The 21886-nt window shown below is 37.7% G+C and overlaps 1 protein-coding gene across 4 annotated transcripts in view; it reads right to left on the bottom strand.

Moving 5' to 3' along the window:
- lrfn5a (leucine rich repeat and fibronectin type III domain containing 5a) overlaps window positions 1-21886 on the bottom strand; it is a 115972-nt gene that overhangs the window by 21921 nt on the left and 72165 nt on the right. The window contains exons 3-6 of one of the 4 annotated variants that reach the window (XM_067480445.1): window positions 15678-15778; window positions 1722-1945; window positions 367-495; window positions 69-249 (exon numbers count right to left, since the gene is read on the bottom strand). In XM_067480445.1, coding sequence (XP_067336546.1) covers window positions 69-249; window positions 367-495; window positions 1722-1918 — 507 coding nt within the window. In that variant the 5' untranslated portion in view covers window positions 1919-1945; window positions 15678-15778. Of the gene's footprint in view, window positions 1-5; window positions 250-366; window positions 498-1721; window positions 1946-15677; window positions 15779-21886 lie in introns of those variants that run through there. The other 3 variants (XM_067480446.1, XM_067480448.1, XM_067480447.1) reach the window with 3 other exon arrangements.

The raw sequence follows: 21886 nt of genomic DNA, 5'->3' as shown, positions 1-21886 counted from the left end.
TTTACTTTTTTCAAAGGAGTCTAGCCAAACAGATTTGAAAGGCTGCTGCAGTTCAGAAACATCCTGACCTGGATGGCCTCCCATGGAATAGAATCCAAGTTATTGTAACTGAGGTCTAATTCTTCCAGCGCCAGCAGGTCATTGAATGCTCCCTGGTGGATTAGTACCAGCTGGTTGTTGTTCAGAATCAGGTGGTGAAGCTTTGACATCCCACTGAATGTATCATTGCCTATCCTCGTCAACCGGTTGCTGTGAGAGGTGGAAGATATAGAACTCCATTTCAGGATTCACTTTTTTGGAGCTACGGTGAAAAGGCAAAACCCTTAAATTCATGTATCATACCCTTTTCAGCTAATAGATCCATACCTGTTGAGATGTAGGGCTCTGAGGTTTTCCAGATCAGCAAAGGCATGAGGTGTGATGTAAGAAATGGTGTTTCTGGATAATGTTAGGTCCACTAGCCGTGTCATGTTTGCAAAATCTTTTCTCTTCACACTATGCAAACAAATAACAGTGAAATAAGACAGATTAGACAGTTATACAGTGTCACCTATGGCATGTCCTCTAACACCAGCCTAGTTTAATAAAGCAACTTTTGAGTCACAAAAACAATTCCATCAAAAAAGAAATATGATGGAATTGAAGCCATCAGCGTAAATCTACAGATACAATTTATTATTATTATTTTTTTACATATTTCTAAATGGTTATGTTGCATGTCAAATACAGCAGACTTGAAAAATATGTTATCAAAAGATTCTTAAGCAAAAGAAGTACATTTAAGAACAATATTCATTCTAATTCATATATAGTATATTTTTGATCCTCTGCAGCTTACTCAATATTTGTGGGAATAGCTCTCTCCAAAGGCTGCAAACTAGAGGACTGAGGTACTAAAGTGGAATACTATCAGGAGACAGCCTTGAGCTGCTCCATTGACTACAAACTGACTATGACTTACTTGGAGGCCTGAAAAAAATTTGATTTTTTTTTTTTTTACACCCAAATGAGTTTTATTTCAATGTGATGCCAGAGGATAATATGCTCGTATTCCCATAAAAAGTACCCAGGGTGATGCAGCTCCGTCCAAAACTTCAGCATCTTAATCATCATTGCTGGAGAAGCTTCAGGGTTTGTTCCCCCAATGACATCATAGATCAGTTTTTCTGCTTCCGATTTTCAGGAAAATGTGTTCATTCTGCTAGTATTGCAGCTTCTTCAACCGAATACTAGATGTTGATTATGTGTCAGTAATAGTGGTATCATATATAACTCTATTAAGTTATATATGATTTCAGGTAGAACTAAATCTAAAACATTTACATCTAATAAACTAACATATTTACATACTTATTTGAAACAGATGTTTGTTTACTAAGATGACTGTAATAGTAGCAATTTTAATAACAGCAACTTAATCATAGCACTTATAGTATAGGATTGATTTGGAGGGCACTCACACTATGCAGGGTCGCCTTGTATCATGCCCGAGCCCAATTTTCACCCCCTCCCTGGTCTTTTGTGTTTGCAATCATGCTTGCTCAGCACTGTGCCCAAGTCCAATAAACGGTGCCCTTGCACGGCACGGAGCGATCACAATAGTCAAACCAACCAGACTTTGGGGGTCAAAAGTGCTAAGGCACAGTACCACATGCCTAGTGTGAGTAAGCCCTATTAGTAGTCTCAATACCATTATTTTCTTTTTTTTTTGTGACTGTTACCTTGTGACAAAGTTGTCAGCCAGTCGCAGCTCCACTGTATGCCTGTCAATGTTTGGCGGTACAAAGAGTAGACCTTTCTTGGCACAGAGGGTTGCCAGGTTGGGTGACAGGATCTGACACATGCAGCGCTTTGGGCAGATCTGTGCCTTTACTGCCATGGCAACTACCAGCATCACACAGAGCAACAGCCTCTCCATGGTTACCACCCCACCTGGACACAACACCTAAAAAAATGTAAGGAAATTGAACATTAAACAAATGTGTTTATTGCAATTGACCAGACAGTATATTGTCTAAGGCATAGTAAAAATTGACTCTTAAAATAAGCAAGAACATGACAACCAGAAATTACTTTATCATCTTCCCAATGTTCTGCCAATTTTTCAGTGTGCAGTAGAAAGAAAACCCTGTGTATTACACTGTGTAACACTGTACACACTGTGACTTTATTGAATACAACTTTCTCATGCTACACTGGCCTAATAGACTACAACCATTGCACTTACTTCTAAATCAACTAAACTGCTTGACACTTTGAATGTAGAGAGTTGTACTGAACTAAGTGCATTTAGTATATTATAGGTTGGATAAAAGTGCAGTATGGTGAAGTCTAAGAACTCTTTGAGTGCAGGTCTATGTACAATGATGTAGTATGCATTAAGATGTGTCTAAAAAAAATTACTCCTAAACTTAACACTTGGAATCTGATTATGATGAAGTTATTCTTAAGGAACAGGCATGACAAGATGAACCTAAAGACCTCTCACTTGAATCATCACCAAATTTTAGGCATCACTAATCAAACCAGGAGGTGTTTATTAAAGTCATTTATTGCTTAGCAGTGCATGTACACACATACGCACACATACCCAGTTGTCATTAGTAAGCAGTAAATCTTGTAGTTAATTAGGAACGGTTTAGAGAGAGAGAGAGAGCAGGGTGAGACAGGAAAGACAAGAAAGAAAATGCTCTTAATGCTCATTAATGACAACCTTGATTGGGGTTTGAAGGACATGGGAGAATCTGGACTAAAAGGATCACAATGCACATGCACTCACATTGGCATATACATAATAAAGCTCAGTGAGGGTAAAAGGAAAGTTGAGGTTTTTATTATATCAAAAACAAAAGCTTTTTTGGTGAGCTGAAGTTGGAGAGCTAGGGAATACACATGTCACACTTTCCACATTCAACCTTCAAACTGTTTATAAAGTCAACCTTTATATTTCACCAAAAAAATAGGTTGCCTTTTTAAAATTGGTTCAGCAGTTTAATACCATGGCAAAAGACAATCCGCACTGATGCAAACCATTTATTAAAGACCACTGATTTTGCTTATTACTGTACATTCAATTTTTCAGTGGGTGTACAGTAAATGACAGATTATTGCTAATAATAAGGATTTACCACTTTAAGTGGGAAAAGGTCTGCTTATATAACTTCCACCCATTCACACACTGACTGACTAGGAGCAACCTTCAATGTCTTGCCAAAGGACACTTCAACATAGCCAGGGCGAACCAGGATTCAAACCAACCACCCTGTGTTTCATGAGCAACTGCTCTACCAACTGAGCTACAGCCACCTACACTGTCACAAAACTCAACGAAAAGCTACTCAGTCACTGACCCCAAGCCTATTTGTTCCCTACCAAAACAGTAAATCTTTATAAATGCCTCACATAGTTGCATCATAGCATCACAAACGATTCTGAAGGGGCTTTATAGACTGCAGTTACACATGGCTGAGATCAGTGCACAATGTGATCTTAACGCTAGTCATTTCAATGTGTAATGTTATCCCAACATTTGATTCATATAATGGCTCCACATCCATTGTCATTATCTATAAACACTGTCAGTTTCCAAACTGGTTGTAATTTCTACTACAATGACCTCCAAAGCTACCAAATGAAATATTTTTTTGACAGATTGGGGAAAAAAAGAGCTCTAAAGCAGAACAGAATAAGGTATATCATGCTTTACATATACCTTTTTACTTGACTATGCATGCCTACCAATTATGATACAAAAGGAACAAAAATACCCATAAATTGCACTTGATTTCCACTGCAAGAGACACAAAAAGACTACAGAGATGCAAAACAACCACAAAGATATAACAACTAATAAACACAAAAAACAAAGCAGATTTAAAAAGGAAAAACTGAGAACAAAGTGGCGCAAAAAAGACCACAATAACATGCAAAAGCCGCAAAAAGAAACTACAAGCTTTGAACTAACAAACCCATAATAACCACAACTAACAATAAAGATGCACAATAACTGGTAAGATATATATATATATATATATATATATATATATATATATATATATATATATATATATAGAGAGAGAGAGAGAGAGAGAGAGAGAGAGAGAGAGAGAGAGAGAGAGAGAGAGAGAGAGAGAGAATACAGGCTGCAGATAATTTGAACTAATTTTGAAATAATTTTAGTTTAAATTTACTGAGCCTAGATATTAAATCAGTCATTAAATGCTGTTCAGGCAAGATAGAATAAATTCCCCATTCCTTTTTTTTATTTCTTCAAACTCAAGGCCTGGGAACTTGACGGTCCTGCGCAGTATCTTAGCTGTTCCTAGGACTGCACTTCTGGACAAAAATCTCAGATGTTGCACAAGGAATATACTGGAGCTAATCTCAAAGTTTGGGGGTTACAGCCCCCAGAGTTCCAATTACCCCTTATACCACTTGGAAACCACTTGTGCCCTCACCTTCCACATCTTTTCTAACTCTTCTTTCAGCCCTTGGTATTTCTCAAGCTTCTCTTGTTCTTTCTTGCTTATGTTGCTTGGGATCACTTGGGATTGCTACATATATAACTATGACCTTCTTCTTCTGTTTGGCCACCACTATGTCCCATTGGGTGGCCGTTATCTGTCTGTCATTTTGTATCTGGAAGTCCCACAGGATCCTAGCTTGGTGATTCTTAAACACCTTTTGAGGTCTTTACCTTTTTGACTTTGGGACTTCGAGCCTGTACACAGATTTTTCTGTACCCCAGGCCAGCCACTTGTTTGTGGCTGCTAGTATCCTGCACCCTGCTGTTATGTGGTAGATTGTTTCAGGGGCACCTTTGCACAGCCTGCACCTGAAGTCCTGCCTGAAATGGTACATCCCAGCATCTCCCAATCTTGTCCTGTGACCAGGATTAGAGCCTCTGTGCTATCTTTCAATCCAATTTTGTCCAGCCCCTGGGAGAATTTTTCAATATATCTTTATGCACAACCTGAATTTAGAGTGAACAAAGTGAGTTGACAAAATTGTCACTGATCATTTCTTCAGGAACCTCTGAGTCTAGTCTCGAGCTCTCGGACGATAAAAATTGCTCATACCAATCAACCACAATGTCCTACGTTCGAGTGCAGCTGGGCACCATTGCTGCATGTCATACACCATCTTTCCCCTATGCCTGTAAATAAAAAAAATTAAAAATAAACTAACGCGTATAGATCCACGTGACTAGAAAGAGAAAACAGATACACATACAGGAATTTTTAGCTTTTTAAAAATATGATATCAATTCCCAAAATGAAAAATATTACCAGCATTAATCTTATAAATGAGGTATACAAATATATTACCTGTCATGATTTAATGCTTTGATAAGTGTCAGGTGTCTGAACTTAGTACCATGACTTCTACAGTGGCAATCAGAGAAGTGTAGTATTTGTTTCAGTAATTGACACATTTCCTGTCATTATCTAAACTGAGCTGTGTTGTGCAATAACACTCTACTGCAGGTTAGTATAAGTGCTATATACTCATATTGTATCAAATCACTGCCCAGGTCTGCCGTTCACGTTTGTCTAGTTGTGCGGTCCTCTCTCTATATAGCTCTTTCATTCGTCTGTGTAATTACTGAGCTGAAATCTGCTGTGATGTTCGGAGGTCATACAATCCCTGTTTTTCCTTCCCTTTCTATTTGAGTGCAAAGAAGGAAGAGCAGAAAGACAGAGCGGCAGCCAAACAGAGCACTAGATGACTCATATGCACTCGTGCTACATACACACAGAGAAAGCGAGTGCTCATGACCCTTGTGACACAAAAGCAGATATCAGCTCATTAATTACACTGAGAAATGACTGTAATGAGAGTGACTGAGTTAGAGAGACAGAGAAATGGAAAGGAAACGAGGGGGAATTATCAGAGACGGAGGGAAAAAAAGAGATCAGAGAATGAGCTAATTAAAATGAGTCCTGAGGTGTGAAGTGGGGTGGGGGGAACAAATTTCATTTAGCAAGAGAAGATGTAGGTAGGATAGATGATGTTGAAATTGGCATTGGCTTTGGCTGTGCTGCTATAGGAAAGGTCGCATCATCCTTATATTGTATCACATATATAGAGATAAACAGAAATACAGAAATAAGCTCAATTTCACGCAAACATCTTTCCCCACTTAAGTTACAAACTCACTTTAGCTCGAAGTGACATGTAGGACCAGTGGGATCAAATGAAATGGTGAATTAAGCAAAGGGATTATGAGCAAGGAAGACAAATTAAGCTCTGTTTGTAGTGGTGTGTAAAATACGATTGTGCTTCACACATGTGTGCAGCCAGCTTTATCCACTTCTTTGAAAGCCTTCCACACTGACAATCCAGTTTCCCTGAAGGTCTTCCAAAAAGCCAGTATCACCCCTGGCTTGATGAACAACTGGCTTCCCGGACAGCTGAAATGGATTCTCTACATGCTCCGTAAACTAAAACTGATCACAGGCATTTAAATCTCACAGGGGGGACAACTTGGCAGTTAAAAGGAACACAGACTCTTAAGGAGTTGTGATTTAAAATTTCTGTAGACTTATGTTACTTCTAAATATCTGTTTCAACACAGCTGATTAAAGTAGCTAAGGATACACCCGAAATAAAATTTTGTAATGAATCATAAATTTCAAACTTAAGAGCATAAGTATCCAGCAAGGTTGTTTAATTTTCCTGTGTTGCTAAAACTGCATCTGTGGTTTTTGTGGCCTTAACCTGGGTTTTATCCTTAAACGCATCACTAGAGCTATGTGTGTGCACTAGTCCTTTTCATGCTTGCACTTGCTCTGGGTATAGAGATTACACAAATGATTCAGATCAATAGAGATGGAAGTGTTGTCCCAATAAAGATTTACATTTAATTTGTCAGACAGTTGTCTCCACCTTTCTGTATCCAACCTTTCTTATCCAATTCTTAAGTGGGTTTGAAGAACTGACACACTGTAGCTGAATAACCTTATCCAGGATTAGAACATTCAGCATTACTCATTTGATCTTGAACACATTCAAGCTACTTAGAAAGAATAGAGATACTGAGTTTCAATAAAACTGCTTACTCATTCTTTGGCACCTTTAATTGTGTATTGTAAAATGAACAGGAAATCAGAAAAGTGAAACCATTTTTATTTCTTACAATTTTACACATGAGCCTGTTTCATATATGAACTGCAGACCATGTCAGAAGATATTTACATTCTCACATACAACCCCTCCAGATAAAGTTAGGCAAATCTTGGGATTCCAGCTAATGTGTGAGAGGGGCTACACTCCAGGGGCTATGCTTTATAATACCTATTGGGCTGATAGAGGTTAACGGTTAATTTACCAATCATTTATCTGCATTTAACCTTAACTTGTCACATAAAGAGCTGAAAAACTTATATGCTGTTAAAAACTGTAAAATTGGTTTAATTTTTCAATCTTAAAGCAATTTTAGTGGAAACTTTGGGTTAAGATGTTAACTAGGGCACAGTTAAGAAAAGTAATTCACAACTGAAAGTTAAGGTAAACAAAAGTCCATTTTATAATGGTATTTATATCCTATTGTTGTGAGCTGTATTTTCCATGTTAAGAACTTGTAGCCACCTTCGTTACATGATGGGTAATGTGGCATTAGAAATAGGGCGGTACCCTGTCATCCTAAAGTGTTATCCATTGGCTTGCAGTGTTCTTTGCTGAGGAGTGTCAGTAGTTTACTATGGGACTTGAGTTGCAAAAATAGATTAGTCATGTCAGAGTTAGAAAAACACTTTGTATGTTGAAGTGTTCTCAGACAGTCTCAGAGTGCCGGGCTCTTGTTGAGGAGAACAGTATTGTTTACTACTACCTACTACTGTTGAAACAGCTTAAAAGTCTACACAAAATGGCACCCACAAGAGGTTTAAGTGACAGAGAAAATAAGATCATTACAGAGAAAAGACGTGATAACAGCCTCTCTCCCAGCATTTCTTTCTAGATTACAGAACAGATATTGGGATGGTGGTACAAAAGCAGAAGCTTATTTAAATTTCTCCTTCATTTGTCAGATGCTGGCCTGTTGGCTGCAGAAGAGTATTGTTATGTGGGATAATTTTCAGTCACTTGGCATGGTGAATTTGCCTTATGAAGTATAGTGACATAACAAATCTACTCCATTCTTGAAGTTTAACAGTGTGTGTTTATCAAACTGTACAAATATATTAAAATTGGCTACATTTTTGCCATAGGGCTTTTTCATCATTGTATTCATGTTTTACTTATAGCATATTGCAATATAATTAGTTTTAATAAACTAAATAGCTTCATATACAAAATAATACATTGTGAAACCTCTGCTGCTATTCATTCATCCTTATTTAGAGGAAGAATAACAGGTTTAGTTTTGGTTCTGGAAATAAAACGAACAAACCTACAATGTGTTACAAAGTAATGGCATTGTTTGCAATTTTGTGGCTTTCTGCATAACTTGGTCATGGGATGTGATGTGATGTTCAACAAAATCACAAATATCAATAAACAGAATATCTTCTATGATGATAAAACACAAGCTGTAGATTATACTTGCATAATGCAGGAGGAATTTTCTTTACAGAAAAGTGTCAGCTCAGCCGTATTCTTAGGACATCTGGTGTGAACGGCTCTCAAGGTCAATCCACATTTTTCAGTAGTATTGTGGAGTACCAGGGGGGTCTTTGGCAAACTTCAAGAGTGCTGCAATATTTTTTGTAAAAAGGTGTGGCTCAGTGCGTAAGGCAGTCTATGGCTCAGGCACAGGGTCCATGGCTCTACAAGTCGAAGTGACCTTGGGCAAGACACTGAACTCAGAGTTAGGGGGTCAAGTGAGAACCTTGCATGGCATCCATTCTCAGTGAGCCTGAGCGTGTTCTTGAATGGGTGAATGACAAGAAACAATGTAAAGTACCTTAGAAAAAAGTTCTATATAAGATCAATGGTCTTTTCTGTGCTGTGCTGCCATGGATACCATGCCTGTTCAATATTTTGCATATGGTTGACTCAAGTCTTTAGCTGTTATTTTAGACTTCTTTTCCAACCTTAAAGGCTGTGCCACTTGAGCCACTTGGCTGGATAGTGTGTCTATAAATATACAATGGGCCAAAAAAGTATTTAGTCAGCCACCGATTGTGCAAGTTCTCCCGCTTAAAATTATGACAGGTCTGTAATTTTCATCATAGGTAAACTTCAACTGTAAGGAAAAATGTGGGAAAAAATCCAAGAAATCACATTGTAGGATTTTTTAAAAATGTATTTAGAAATTCCTGCGTAAAATAAGTATTTGCACCAGTATTTACACCACCACAGCCACGAGCAGGCCGTGGTGGTTGGGATGGAAACTGAGCTGTATATTGTTTATTCCATAAATTAACAAATATATTATTTCAAAGTAAAATAGAAATTTGAACATCTGTATTACTTTGACAATATAATTTTATTGAAAGCTTTAGAACAGCTACTAATTTGACTGAATTGGTGCTTATGTTTTTCATTGCATGCTCTTCCACAAGACAAGGCTCAAAGCACATTCTTACAAATGTAATTTATGTGTTATCTAAATCTATGATGCACAACATACTATTTATTAAGTTAAATCATTTCTGTCAGGTCTAAATCCTGTGTTTTCACCACTCAGGACACATATTTTAATTTGAAGCATGGAGGAGATTATTATTATTATATAACATTAGATTTTTGTACCAGCATCTAATGCATAACAAAAAAGCCCAAATGTCCAAACCACTTAACTAACCCGCTGCCTTTGTGTTCTCCTGCTTCCCCTCTTTGGCTCTGAAACACTGTGTCTACTGGAGTAAACCTTATGCTTAAGCTAATGGCTTTACCCACTTGAACAACAGAGGTCAGCAGCTGCCTAAATACATCACAATTACTCTTTATTCAATTAGTGCACTTTGAGACTGCTGCACAGAGCAAGCCCACAAACACACACACATGCACGCACACATGCACACACACACACACACACACAGAGGCAAGCTCTAGAAATGCTGAACATGCCTATGCACGTGCAGACAAGTATGGCAAGTTGTTTCAGCATTTATTACATATCCCTGACATCTAACTTAAACTTCCTCTACTAGTTCCCACATTGTGCACACAAGTTATGGTTGTACACTAGTGTGCAACTTTGTCCTGCAAGTTAACAAAAACGCTTACTAGTTCACTAGTTCACTAGTTAGAGCAGAAATGCATACTAGTCAACTAGTGAAGACAAAAACCTTACTCGTTAACTAATCTGTGTGGTTCCAAAGCTCCTATAATGAACTAAAACCTGCACGGGTGTTAACATATTAGGTAAACGTACCTCCCTGCCAGCAGGACTCTGCTGAGAATGCAAGCAGGAGGGGCAAAAGGGGAGGGGGTGTCATATGAAAATCCCAGCCACACAAAGCTTAAAGTGCAGACACATATATGCCTAAAGCCTCTTTCACACATGGACTGGCATTCTAAAATGTTCCTGACTTAGTCAGAGGCAGTATGTGTAAGAATGCAAATGTCAGAGTAAAACACTCCCCAGGTTAACCGGACTTTATCCTGGGAGCCCTCTAGTCTGTATTATGTGCATGAGTGTGTGTGTGGAGCACACTGTTCTGTCCTGAATTGAAAGGAGAATATGAAGCTGGGTATTGGGTGGGTTTTAAGATGCTCGGCTAAGGTATACAAAACACAACATCTGTGCAAAACTACTTGTATCATGCATGCAAAAACGTTTCTTTATGCCATGATCACAACATCAGATTGTCTCCATTGTTTGGGTTTGTGTGTGCAATGGCAGCTGTGTCAATTAGAGGGTTGCTTCCTTCGAAGCCTGCATGTATAGAGCAATTGCTATACACCTTTGTGACAAGGCTGTCCCATGTGAAAGGATCCTTCAGATGCAGCCAGCAAATGTGGCCCATCTGCACATGGCAATCACTTGGCAACGAAGGCTCCAACAACTAAATTCATCATGGCCCAACAAATCCCACAGCCATTTGCATGTGCTAATTTATATGACATTGTTGGCTGGCAAGCTAGCTAGCACCTATGCTAACAAACTGAAGGGGAAAGTTTTCAAAAAACGTTTGAAGTCATAGCCTAATGATGTGAGCTAGCTACCTAGATGTTAGCTAGCGGACTAAGTAGCAGCTAGGTCTGATACTCAGCTGCCTGGATTCAACCAGGAGCAGCTGGTGATGTAAAAAAGGAAACTATCTCTAGACCTGGAAACATCTGGAAACCCAAGGTTAAATGTGTTTAAAGTAGCATAATCTCAGTAGTCTAGCCTATGGTTTTGAAAGTTTTTTTTTTTTTTTTGGTTATTCTTCAAATAAATAGTTCTGGTTTACTTCTGTTCTCCAAAGAGCAAGACAGAGCTGCAAACCTAGGCCTAACATTTCTGGAGTGCCTTACATAGTTGAGAAATACTACAGAGTGTACTAGTGACTGTGTCAAATAAGCAAAAATTGTGATTCTGATTCAGTTAGCTGCAATGCACTTCACACTGAATTGAAAACAATTTCCTCTTTATAATGGAATTGGATTAACTGGATGGAATCAAACTAATCAAAGGCAGAAACAGTCAGCTGGGTGATTTATAAAAGTACACAATATGCCAGAAATAAGAGGTCAGTCTGATTGCAGTGGAATGAAAGAAGACATAAACCCACCTACAGGCTTAAAACCTGTATACCAATTGATCACAACATTAAAACCACCAGTGCTATTAATGGTGGTGGCGTATTGCTATATAAAGACATGCACCTGCAGAGAACTGACTTTGGATTCTGTTATAAACACACTTCTTCACATGATGTACATGACTGGGAATGAGAAACAGTGAAAGAGCAAGAAAGAAAAAGTGGAACATTGGGATCTTGGCAGTGAGAGCCTAACAGTAATACTCCAAGTGTCTGATTCAATGTCCTGTTGTGTAATTTCTGGTCTACAATGCTATTTTTGTACCATTACTTGACAGCACTATTTTTCAAAACACATCAGAGTAGCACTATTTTTCAAAATATGCCAGAGCATATCCATTACTGGCTATCTGATATCATGTTCACAAGAACATTTTCCATGCCATAACATTACTATCACTATCCCTCGAAAAATGCATCAGTGCTGCTAAAGAGCATGTGATGCAAATGGTTTCTCAGCTCATTGTTTTATGTGGGATCAGGGCCTGGTGGTGCCATAAAAGCACACAGCGTATCTTTTATCATGTAAAACTCATCGTATTTCATAGGCTTGGGTAAAAATCTAGAGCAATAAGCTGCTGCAACTACACTACGCCATTTTAGCTATTATCCAGTACAGACAGAAGAGTATACTGTATGTCAGGTAAAAAAAAACAGATCAAAGCCTTGATCTGTTTTGCCGTGAGCTTTTTGGTAATATATATTTCCGCCTTGATTCATCAGTTATAAAAAACAAGACTATCAAACATCACAACTGTCAAAATCCACATAAATAATATAGTTCTTGCTCAAAAGTATCAAGGCAAATTGTTCATACATTTCTTGTGTTGTTGTTTACTTCAGACTGCATGATCTAATAAGTACTAATTACAAATACTAAACCCAATAAATTACAATGATCTTGTGCAATGTTTGCAACAGGCTTTATGTCTGCTGTTTTTATGTGTTTTAACTGGCTGTATAAAATACATTCTTAGGTGCAGCATTCACTGCAGGTCTATCCTAGGTTACAGTGTAGTATAAGACTACTGAACCTTTTTGAAATTCAGCTGTCTCTTAATAGAAAGCAGTTTTTTATTTTGGCATTAAGTATTTGTTTAAATAACACGTACAGCAACACGCAAACAAATCAATTGATGACTAGAAGCCTAAAGGTGTGCTTTCAGATGTAAAGCAGGACAGAGTTTGTGTGAATGCACAACAGGTCAGTAGAAAGATGCGGACTGTAGCAAAGACAGGTCCAGTCCAATTTGAGCCATTCATTTTTTGATACCTGCTTTCCCTGGTCAGGGTTTCAGAGATCGGCTTGAATTTAGTAAGAAGCCCTGGAGAAACAGAAACTGAAAGTACAGACACACACAGTCACACACACAGAGTTCAGGTGTGGTGTTAAAAGCAAATTATTGGCTGTTTGCAGTAGGAAAATACTCCTTTAGTAAAATTTGCCAGAACACTGAAATATAAAAATCAAACCCACTACCCTGTACTGATTAGTCTTAGATCATCATGAGAAAAAATAGGTGATATAAAAAAATTAGGAAGTGTTTCATTAACTAACCCATTAGCTTATTTAACCCATGTGCTTTCTGCAGCTGCAGTGCATCACACTTTTAATCCAAACAAAAAGGTCCAAGGTTTGTTTGTAAAAGTATCAACAAACCTGGCTCTCAGCAAGGTCTCACTGTGATCACACTGCTCTTATCCAACCAAACAAACCACTCCAGGTTTAAAATGACTGCAGCAAACCAAAAAGGTGTGAAAATGACTTAAAAGATATTGTTCCTCGTATCTGACACACAATGCATTATCTAAAAATATGAAACCCAAAAAAGGCTTTTCTTTAATGTAGTGTGTTTTCATTCTCTCAGAGGCATAGAAGTGTTTGATGGTAATAAAATGACACCATTTATTTCACTCTATCATCCAAACTGCCACAGTGCTTCGATACATTCTCCTGCCAGAAGCATAAAGACGAGGGCGCAATACATGTCCGTGTCAAAACAAACCATAATTCCATTAATCTATCCTGTCATTATAAATCTTATTTACACTAGAGGAAGTCAGGATTACTGTTTTAGAGGATATAAACTCTACCTTGATATCCTCTATTGTAGTATATTTGGCAAAGACTTAAATTAGCTTTGGGTTTTGCCTAAAATATTTGCCTAAAATAGTGTTTAAGAGTATGATGACTTATACATAACTATAGTAAATGGATGCTTATATATAGCTTAACAAGGTTGTTCTCATTCAAACATACACACTCACACACCGATGGTGGTGGCTGCCATGCAAAGGTGCTCACCCGACAGATCGGGAACAACTTGGGGTTCAGCGTCTTTCCCAAGGACACTTCGACACAGTGACACAGTGTTCAACAAACTGGGTGTTTAAAGTATGCAAAACCTTAAGAAAGTATAGCAAAAATATGTTAGAGTCAGAATGTAGTTCTCAAGCAAAGTTACTGCAGTCAATAAAGGAAACCCATTAAAATGTCACAAAATCTAAAAAAAAATCAATGTCCATAGAAGTTGGCTAAACTAAGGTGACTAACAAAATAAACTGTAAAAGAAAAATCAGAAAAAATACTATGAGACTACTACAAGGCGTTTATTTTTTTTTTCTAGAGATAAAAAAGTATTAATCATGAAGTGAGAAGAGGCAATGAATATTTTATTTAAGCAGACTAAATTGGGTCAGGCTGTTTTATATTAGAATATGACAGACAGATAGTGACAGTAATAGACTGAAGTACAGTAATAGAAAATAGATCAAAAAAGACTGACAGAAAAAGAGACAGGAACAGAAAAAAAATTGTCTCAATTCAAGTGTCAGGAAATTTATAAGACAACTTTTGAAATGTTACAATATAACCTACATTATTAGCTGCACTGAGGATGATAAAACTCATCCTGGCACAGGGCTACTCCACAACATATGGATTGATTTATACTGTATGTTAACCATACAGACTTGAAATGTAAAAAACATTTGCCTGTTGGCAATGTCTCTCAAATAATTTACAATATCACTTGATACTGGTCATATTTCTTCAATGATATCAGTGTTGAAAATACAGTAACATTGACGTACTAAAGAGAGATGGAGCTAGTGTTGCAACATTAGCCTTTTGGGGTTTGTATCTGTCCACCTGCACAATATAAGTTCTATATTCTATATTCATGCTTTTGGCTTCATTTTAGTCTCCACCAACTACGAAGCTGTTTAATGCTCCTCTGTGGGCGACTCTAGTGCAGGAAGGTAGAGCGCTCATCCACTAATGCCCCATTTGTTAATTTGATCCCTGGCTCCTCTTGTCACATGCTGAAGTGTCCTTGAGCAAGACACTGAACCCCGACTTAGTTGCTCCTGTTGAGAGTTGGCCAGCTGCAGCTCCCCCATCGGTGTGAGAGTGTGTGTGGTTCTGAGTGCGAATGGGTGACTGACAAGCAGTATAAAGTGCATTGAGTGCCAATAGGTAGAAAAGCGCTATATAAGTGCAGAACATTTATCATTTCCCATTCACTGTGGTCACTACATAAATGCTATACTAGTCTTTATACTAGTATTATAGGAAGACATCTTTTTTGCTACCTGGTAACTAAATGTAGCTGTTTTTGTCTGCCCGCTCCCAAATGAAGTATCTGGCTTCTTAGCTGTTAAACCCTTTACTCTATTCACAAACTAATTGTTAACTATTGTTGTTTGCCAAATAGCAGGGAAGTTATTACCATGTTAACATAAAAAGTTTTTATCAACATAATAACCCCGTTACATCATTTAAGTTAAGTTAATTTAAGTTTAGAGCGCCGTTAAGGAGCTCTAAATTTAGTTTAGTTTTATGTCTATTAGAAATTCTGATTTTTTTTTATTTTTATTGAAAACTAGCAGTAACCAGATGGTTACTGACGAAAGCATCAGGCTTGATCAACTGAGCACCACAAAGCAAAACAGAGATTATAAAGACACAAACACACTCACTCAGGTGTGATCTGCTTGATTGGAAGCTAATCTTTTCTCAGACTGGACCAATCGGAGCACAGATGGTTAGCTCTGTGGTTCTCCCTTATGGGGACATCTCTCTGTAGAATGGATACAAATAGAAACTTATTAAAATTAACAGCAAAAAACATTAAATAACACATCAAAACATATGTGGCATAAATACACTACTTTTTAAATTTCTGATAGCTATAATTTCTGATAGCTATACCTTTGCACTTCTTTTTGGGGGGGATGGAGGGCATAATGATTTTTAAAGTAGGATGTGCACAGATGTTTTAGCACTGACAGTCTAAATATTGGACAGATCAGTAAGGAAAACGTATGCCTTATTTTCCTTTCCTTTCTCTCCTTAGTGTGGTGTGTGTAGTGTGGTGGCACACAATGTTGCAGATATGTGACTTCCTGTATACACAATAGCTTTACTAGCTTTGGAAACCATTAACCCCCCTCCCCTCGACCAACTAACATATAATCAACTGAACAACTAAATTTTAGTCACGTTACATTCTGCTGAATATTTTAGTTTTGAGTTTGAATAAGTGCATATGGTTCTATCCTAAACTGCAACGTTTTTTGTAGCATATTTGAGACCAAAGTCAAATTAAAAATCTTACAGTAGAAACATCATCAGCAGAACGTTTAGCTCTAACAAAGATCTTTAGTAACTGACCATCAGAAGCAGAGCAGTGATTATAAAGACACACACATAGCCATAGGTCAGGTTGTTGTGATCTGTTCGATTGGAAGTTAACCTCCTCTCAGGCTGGATCAATCAAAAGAAAGATGGCTAACACTGTCTGATTCACCCCCATGCAGACAAAGCATGTCTGTAAAATGGGCAAACAGAAACAATAAATAATACATCTAAACACTCCAAGACACTTTCTGAATGCATTCACTCACAGCCACATTTTTTCTTCTTTACTAGTGGCCATGTGGAGGCACTGCAGTGTCTCCATATGGCCTGTGGGCTCGTTACTCGCCACCCCATTGAAAACCTGCCCAATCGTGTGGGGAATTTAACGTCTGACATTGTGTGGCACTGTTTAAATAACAAACCCACTGCGTACATCACAGTTGATATGCATTTGAAATTCATAATTAATTAGCCATTTGTGTATGTCAGCACAGTTATGTTACACTGGGAATGTCTCTGTCATGCCTATAAATCACATTTGATTTGAATGGAGGAAAAAAGAGAGCAGGAAAAGAGGGAGCTAGAGAAAGGTGGGAGGATGACAAACATTTTCCATCATCATCCTCGAGGCAAGAGGAGGATGTGTGCTTACATAAGAATACACACAGAAAAATCAGCACACATATGCATCTCCACATATGCACACACACACACAGACCTCATTTTTTTTTGTCTATATGCAGATCTTTAAATGGGGATGGCCTATGCAGCAAAGTATTGTGGGAGGGCCTGGCAAACACATTATAGCATTAGCTTTTAATGATACATTGTTGGTTCACATATGTGTTTGTGTGTGGTGTCTGAAAATAGCCATTTGGAGAGAGAGAGAAGAACAAGGAATGTGAAAGGGTAAATCTCTGTCTCTCATCTATGCACGTATATATCTTTCATCTTTCCTTCTACTGCACTGCACAGGCACATTTCACAGCCGACATAGTAGATGAGGAAGGGATTGATTACAGTTGAAATGCTAACCAACAAACAGTCATCTTTCATCTTCCAAACAATTAAAATAAAACAGCAAGAATTCTCTCATGGGGACCAGAGAATGGCAAATTTCACTGAAAGGATATTTCTCACAGGAGGAGCTCTCCCATCTTCATCTCCCCAGCCCACTGCCTTGCCCCTCACATCCTAACCATTGACTTCTTTTTTGTGCTGGTGTGGAAGCAATCAAACAACTAGGACCCATGCAGGACATTCCCCAGCAGACCCAGCATCTGAATGTTACTTCGATTGTGAAGTATTGGAATATTCCTGCCTAATTTCCACTTGGAAGGAAGCAATACATTTAGTAACGAATAAGCCAGTTGGAAAGAGTTTTCTGGGAGTATAGTACCACAGGACTATTGCACAAAGAAACAAAATACTGTACATCAAGCCAGCTAATAAGGTTTTTGTCATTTCTTTTAGGTTTTCACAATCAGAATTAGAAATACTTTATTACCAGTGAGTAGAAGGCAGTCTCTTTGCTCCCTCTGCCATGTTGTGCCCAATACTGACAATACCGAGCTAGCTTCTTTTACATGCTGCTGTAAAGCATATAGGAACACTGGACATTTAACAAATTGTCCAGAGTTCATAGTAGCATTTTCACAAAAGAATCTCTTGACTCCTGACTTGATTTCAGTAAAGAGTCTGCACATACAGTACAGGAGACATAACATAAAAAGTAGGATGCAGGAAGGTGTTTTGTTTACAGCAAACAGAAAAAAAAAGGGCACCATTGCAGTCAACTAATAGAAATGTCATCAAGACCCTCTTTGCTTGCCTTAAATCCTCCTGACAATTTGGGATAGAGCAGTATGCTACACACTTGGGCTCACTCTAATAATACAGACATTTTACAAGTGGACTCGCAGTAAAAAGTCCTGATAATCTCAGGAGCCTCTTACTAGGACATTTGCTTTTCACATACGGCTGCCCTGTGGAATTTCAGGATTCCAGAAACAGGCTCAAGAGCAATAATAGAGGATCTGGGCACACATCATGATTCTTTCTTAAAAGAAAATGTTTTAATACTGGGGCACAACAAAAAAATCCAATCACATAGCAATTACTTTCCACACAAAAACAAAGTGTTTTCACTTTAGTTGTTTAAAGGTTTTAAGGAGACAACGTTGTTGCAACTATACCAATGCTTGTAATATATATATAGTAAATTTCATATTGAGAACAAATTTATTATTAGCACCATGGCATACATCTCACAATATGTAACATAATAACCTTTTTCTAATCTGGTTCATCTAGGAATTCTGCTTGCAATGTTGAACTTAAATACATCAAGTACATCATTTTCAAGACATTGAAAATGTCATTACTAACTGTGCAGTTCATTCATATAAGCTGACTGCTTGGTGCAAGGAGGGACATTTAAGTCTTTTGGTTGTAACTTACATTACAAAACGTAATAAAAATCTCTGTTGGAGGTGTCAGATAGAATAAGAATACAACCTCTTTTGGCTTTTCTAAACTGCATCATTATTTTATACCCACTGCACTCATTACATTTTACAACATTCAAGGGCAATTCCATCAGGAAGAGGGTTGGTTGGTCCTAAATTAATTCTGCAGCATGACAATGACCTCAGATATACCAGATAAAAAGCCACATTGGCAGACAACTATATTTAGCCCAAATCCTTTTTCCGTTCACAAGGAACAATGTATTTTATCTTTGATGTGCAATTCCAGTATATTGTTTCAGTTTACGTGTTCCATTATTTTCTGCAGATAGTTTTTTCTGGGATTTTTAGTTCCTTTCTCAGGGAGCTCATCAGTTTCATCCAATACAGTTAAGAAAATAAGTAACCCAAGAGCCGAACCTAGGGCAAAGCAATAAAAAAAAAAAAATCTAATAAAATGCAATAAATAAAATCATGCGAACCACTTGCTGCACCACCACCTGCTGCATGTTAAGTCCATTGCTTTGATGGCATGGTAGTAACTGAAGGGAAGTCAGATAAGGATAACTTTAGCATGAACAGCAGCATGAAAATATGAAGGTGAGGGAGACATATTCCTTCTATGCCCAGTGAAATGTTGCCTTTGAATGAGCCGTTTACATTGGAACTTACGTTGGAACTAACAACATTGTTCTGGCTTATTAGCACCTCCTTGTGCGGTTCCTTTACTAAAGCAAAATAGGAATGGACTACCATTACAACAGTGATCCTGATAAGACTGCCATATTCTTCTCATTTGCACAACATAGTAATTAAAGCTTTTATTTTTTTTTATGTATAGTCATTACTTTGAAACTAATGGGCAGTAATTTATCTTAAAGGCCTATAGGGTAAGTCAATCAGAAACAATATTGACAGCTCAGTCAATAGGATGGAGCACTGACTCCTATTGACAGAAGCTTTGCTGATTAGCAGTAGTGTCTTAAAAAGCGACTTAAAAGGGGTCAGTGACTTGTATGATCAAGCAATTGTAAAAAAATAAAGATGTAGCCTTTCAGTGAAACTATCTGGAATAAAAAGGTTTGAAACAAGTCATATGTATTTCGCTCAATTACTCTACTTTATGTAATACTCCCCCTACAATATCCACTCCTTGGACTTAAATGCTTGTAATGTTGGTGAACTGGGGATGAAATCATTCTGTCAAAAACCTTACTTTCCAGTGTCCCATGACACTGACAGCACATGTGCTAGACAATTAGCTACTAAATTAGCCATTAGTCTATAATTTCACACAGTGAAGATATTTACTGTTTATTTCCATATGTGTTCCCCAAACATAGAATATAGTTTGGCAGGCCACATGTGAGTTTATCAAGGACACCTACAGCTAAAAGGTGATGGCTTTCAGTTTTATTTCAAAGTGTATAAAAGGCACTGTGTACTGCACCTTCAATCCCCCAGAAGCCCCCTTTTTGGTAGCAGTGTTTTCACTGCTACCAAATAAATGCCTACAACATAAATTAAAATGCATCACCAAAATACAGAGACTAGAAGGATATTTTATGCTTAAGTTAATAATAGATTCCTCAATGGTACCTGCTCCTAATGCATACTATCATTATCTAAACACCTAAATAAATGTTTTTAGATCTTTTTTTTCCTCTGTGAATGTAGCTGAAGGATGTACTTTTTAGCTGGTCAAGTTTAAAACAGAGTATGGTAGCTGCTGGTTCCAGGTCTGCCCAAAGAGAATGGTAGGCTACAACTACGCATGCAAGCTCTATGTCACAGGTAACGGTGTATTTGTGCATGCATGTGTGTGTGTTTGTATGAGAGAGTGGGCTTGGTTAAATAATTTAAACTGATCCAAATATGAGCAACAGTCCTGCATTATTTAAAAGCTATACATTTAACACACAGACACACACACACATGCACAGCAGACGGCAGCTTACAGAAACAAAGGAGGAAATAAAGTCAAAAAGAAACACAGTAAAGAACATGACCATAAAAAAAAAGACTAGCTACACTTTGAAGAAAATATTGCTAAAATTGCATACGCCTTGTTTTCAGTGTTTACCTGGATCCTCAGTGTCCAATCTTGTCATATCAATGAAAATAGTTCAGCAAAATGAACTCGGAAACACGTTTTTACATAAAATCCAACAGTCTACCTATGCAAATAAGTATGTACCACACTGCCTTCCATGCAAGTCTGTGGTCAAGGTACTCTTGAGAAAAGAATTTAGAGACTTGCTCAAGGGCCCTGGCTGCTCCACTGGGCCAAAGGAGTCTGGGATTGAATGCACATTTGCCTTTATATATTTATGTCAAATCTCTAAAACCCTCATGTGACTTAAATAAACAAAACTCCATATATTACATAAGTCAAATTGTGAATTCATTATGTAAAAATGTTATGTGGTACCTAATGCAAATTTTTACATTTATTTTATATTTTAAATATACACATCAACCTTACCTATGTCAAGCAATTTTCTATGCCAAACTCTTATCTTGATGGAAATTTATATCAAGTAGATCGTCATCGGCCTATTATGTCAAAGCACAGAGAACAAGGCTACAAACACATATGCACAGTACATATAAAATATATTCAACCTCCTTGAAATATTGTTGTAATATCTCGTCTTTAAACCATTTGTGCATACCTTTGTTTGTATGCTTGGGGCCATTGTCTTGCTGGAAAACAAATCTTTTCCTTAGTGAAAGTTCTCTTGCCGACTCTATTACATTTTCCTCCAGGATTTCCCCTAATTTTGCTGCGTTCATTTACCTTCTACCTTTACAAGCCTTTCAGGGCCTGCTGCAGAGAAGCAGTACAGTATGTTTATGTGAAACACTGCATCTAGCCTACTGAGCAAGCCTGATGACATCATTCTGAAGCACATAGGGCACATGCAAATTGACCTACAATATATTACATCACTGTTGATACTCAAGAAATCATTTATGCATAATGATTTCTTTACAAAAACATTGTTTGGATCATGCACCATTTTGCACTTGGCTTGAATTGAAATGAACTAGACATAGCTTCTCCAACCCAGATATTG

This window comes from Channa argus, chromosome 16, assembly GCF_033026475.1.
Source record: "Channa argus isolate prfri chromosome 16, Channa argus male v1.0, whole genome shotgun sequence".
Classification (NCBI taxonomy): domain Eukaryota; kingdom Metazoa; phylum Chordata; class Actinopteri; order Anabantiformes; family Channidae; genus Channa; species Channa argus.
The sequence above is the reverse complement of the archived record's forward strand: the minus strand, read 5'-3'. Positions and strand labels throughout refer to the sequence as shown.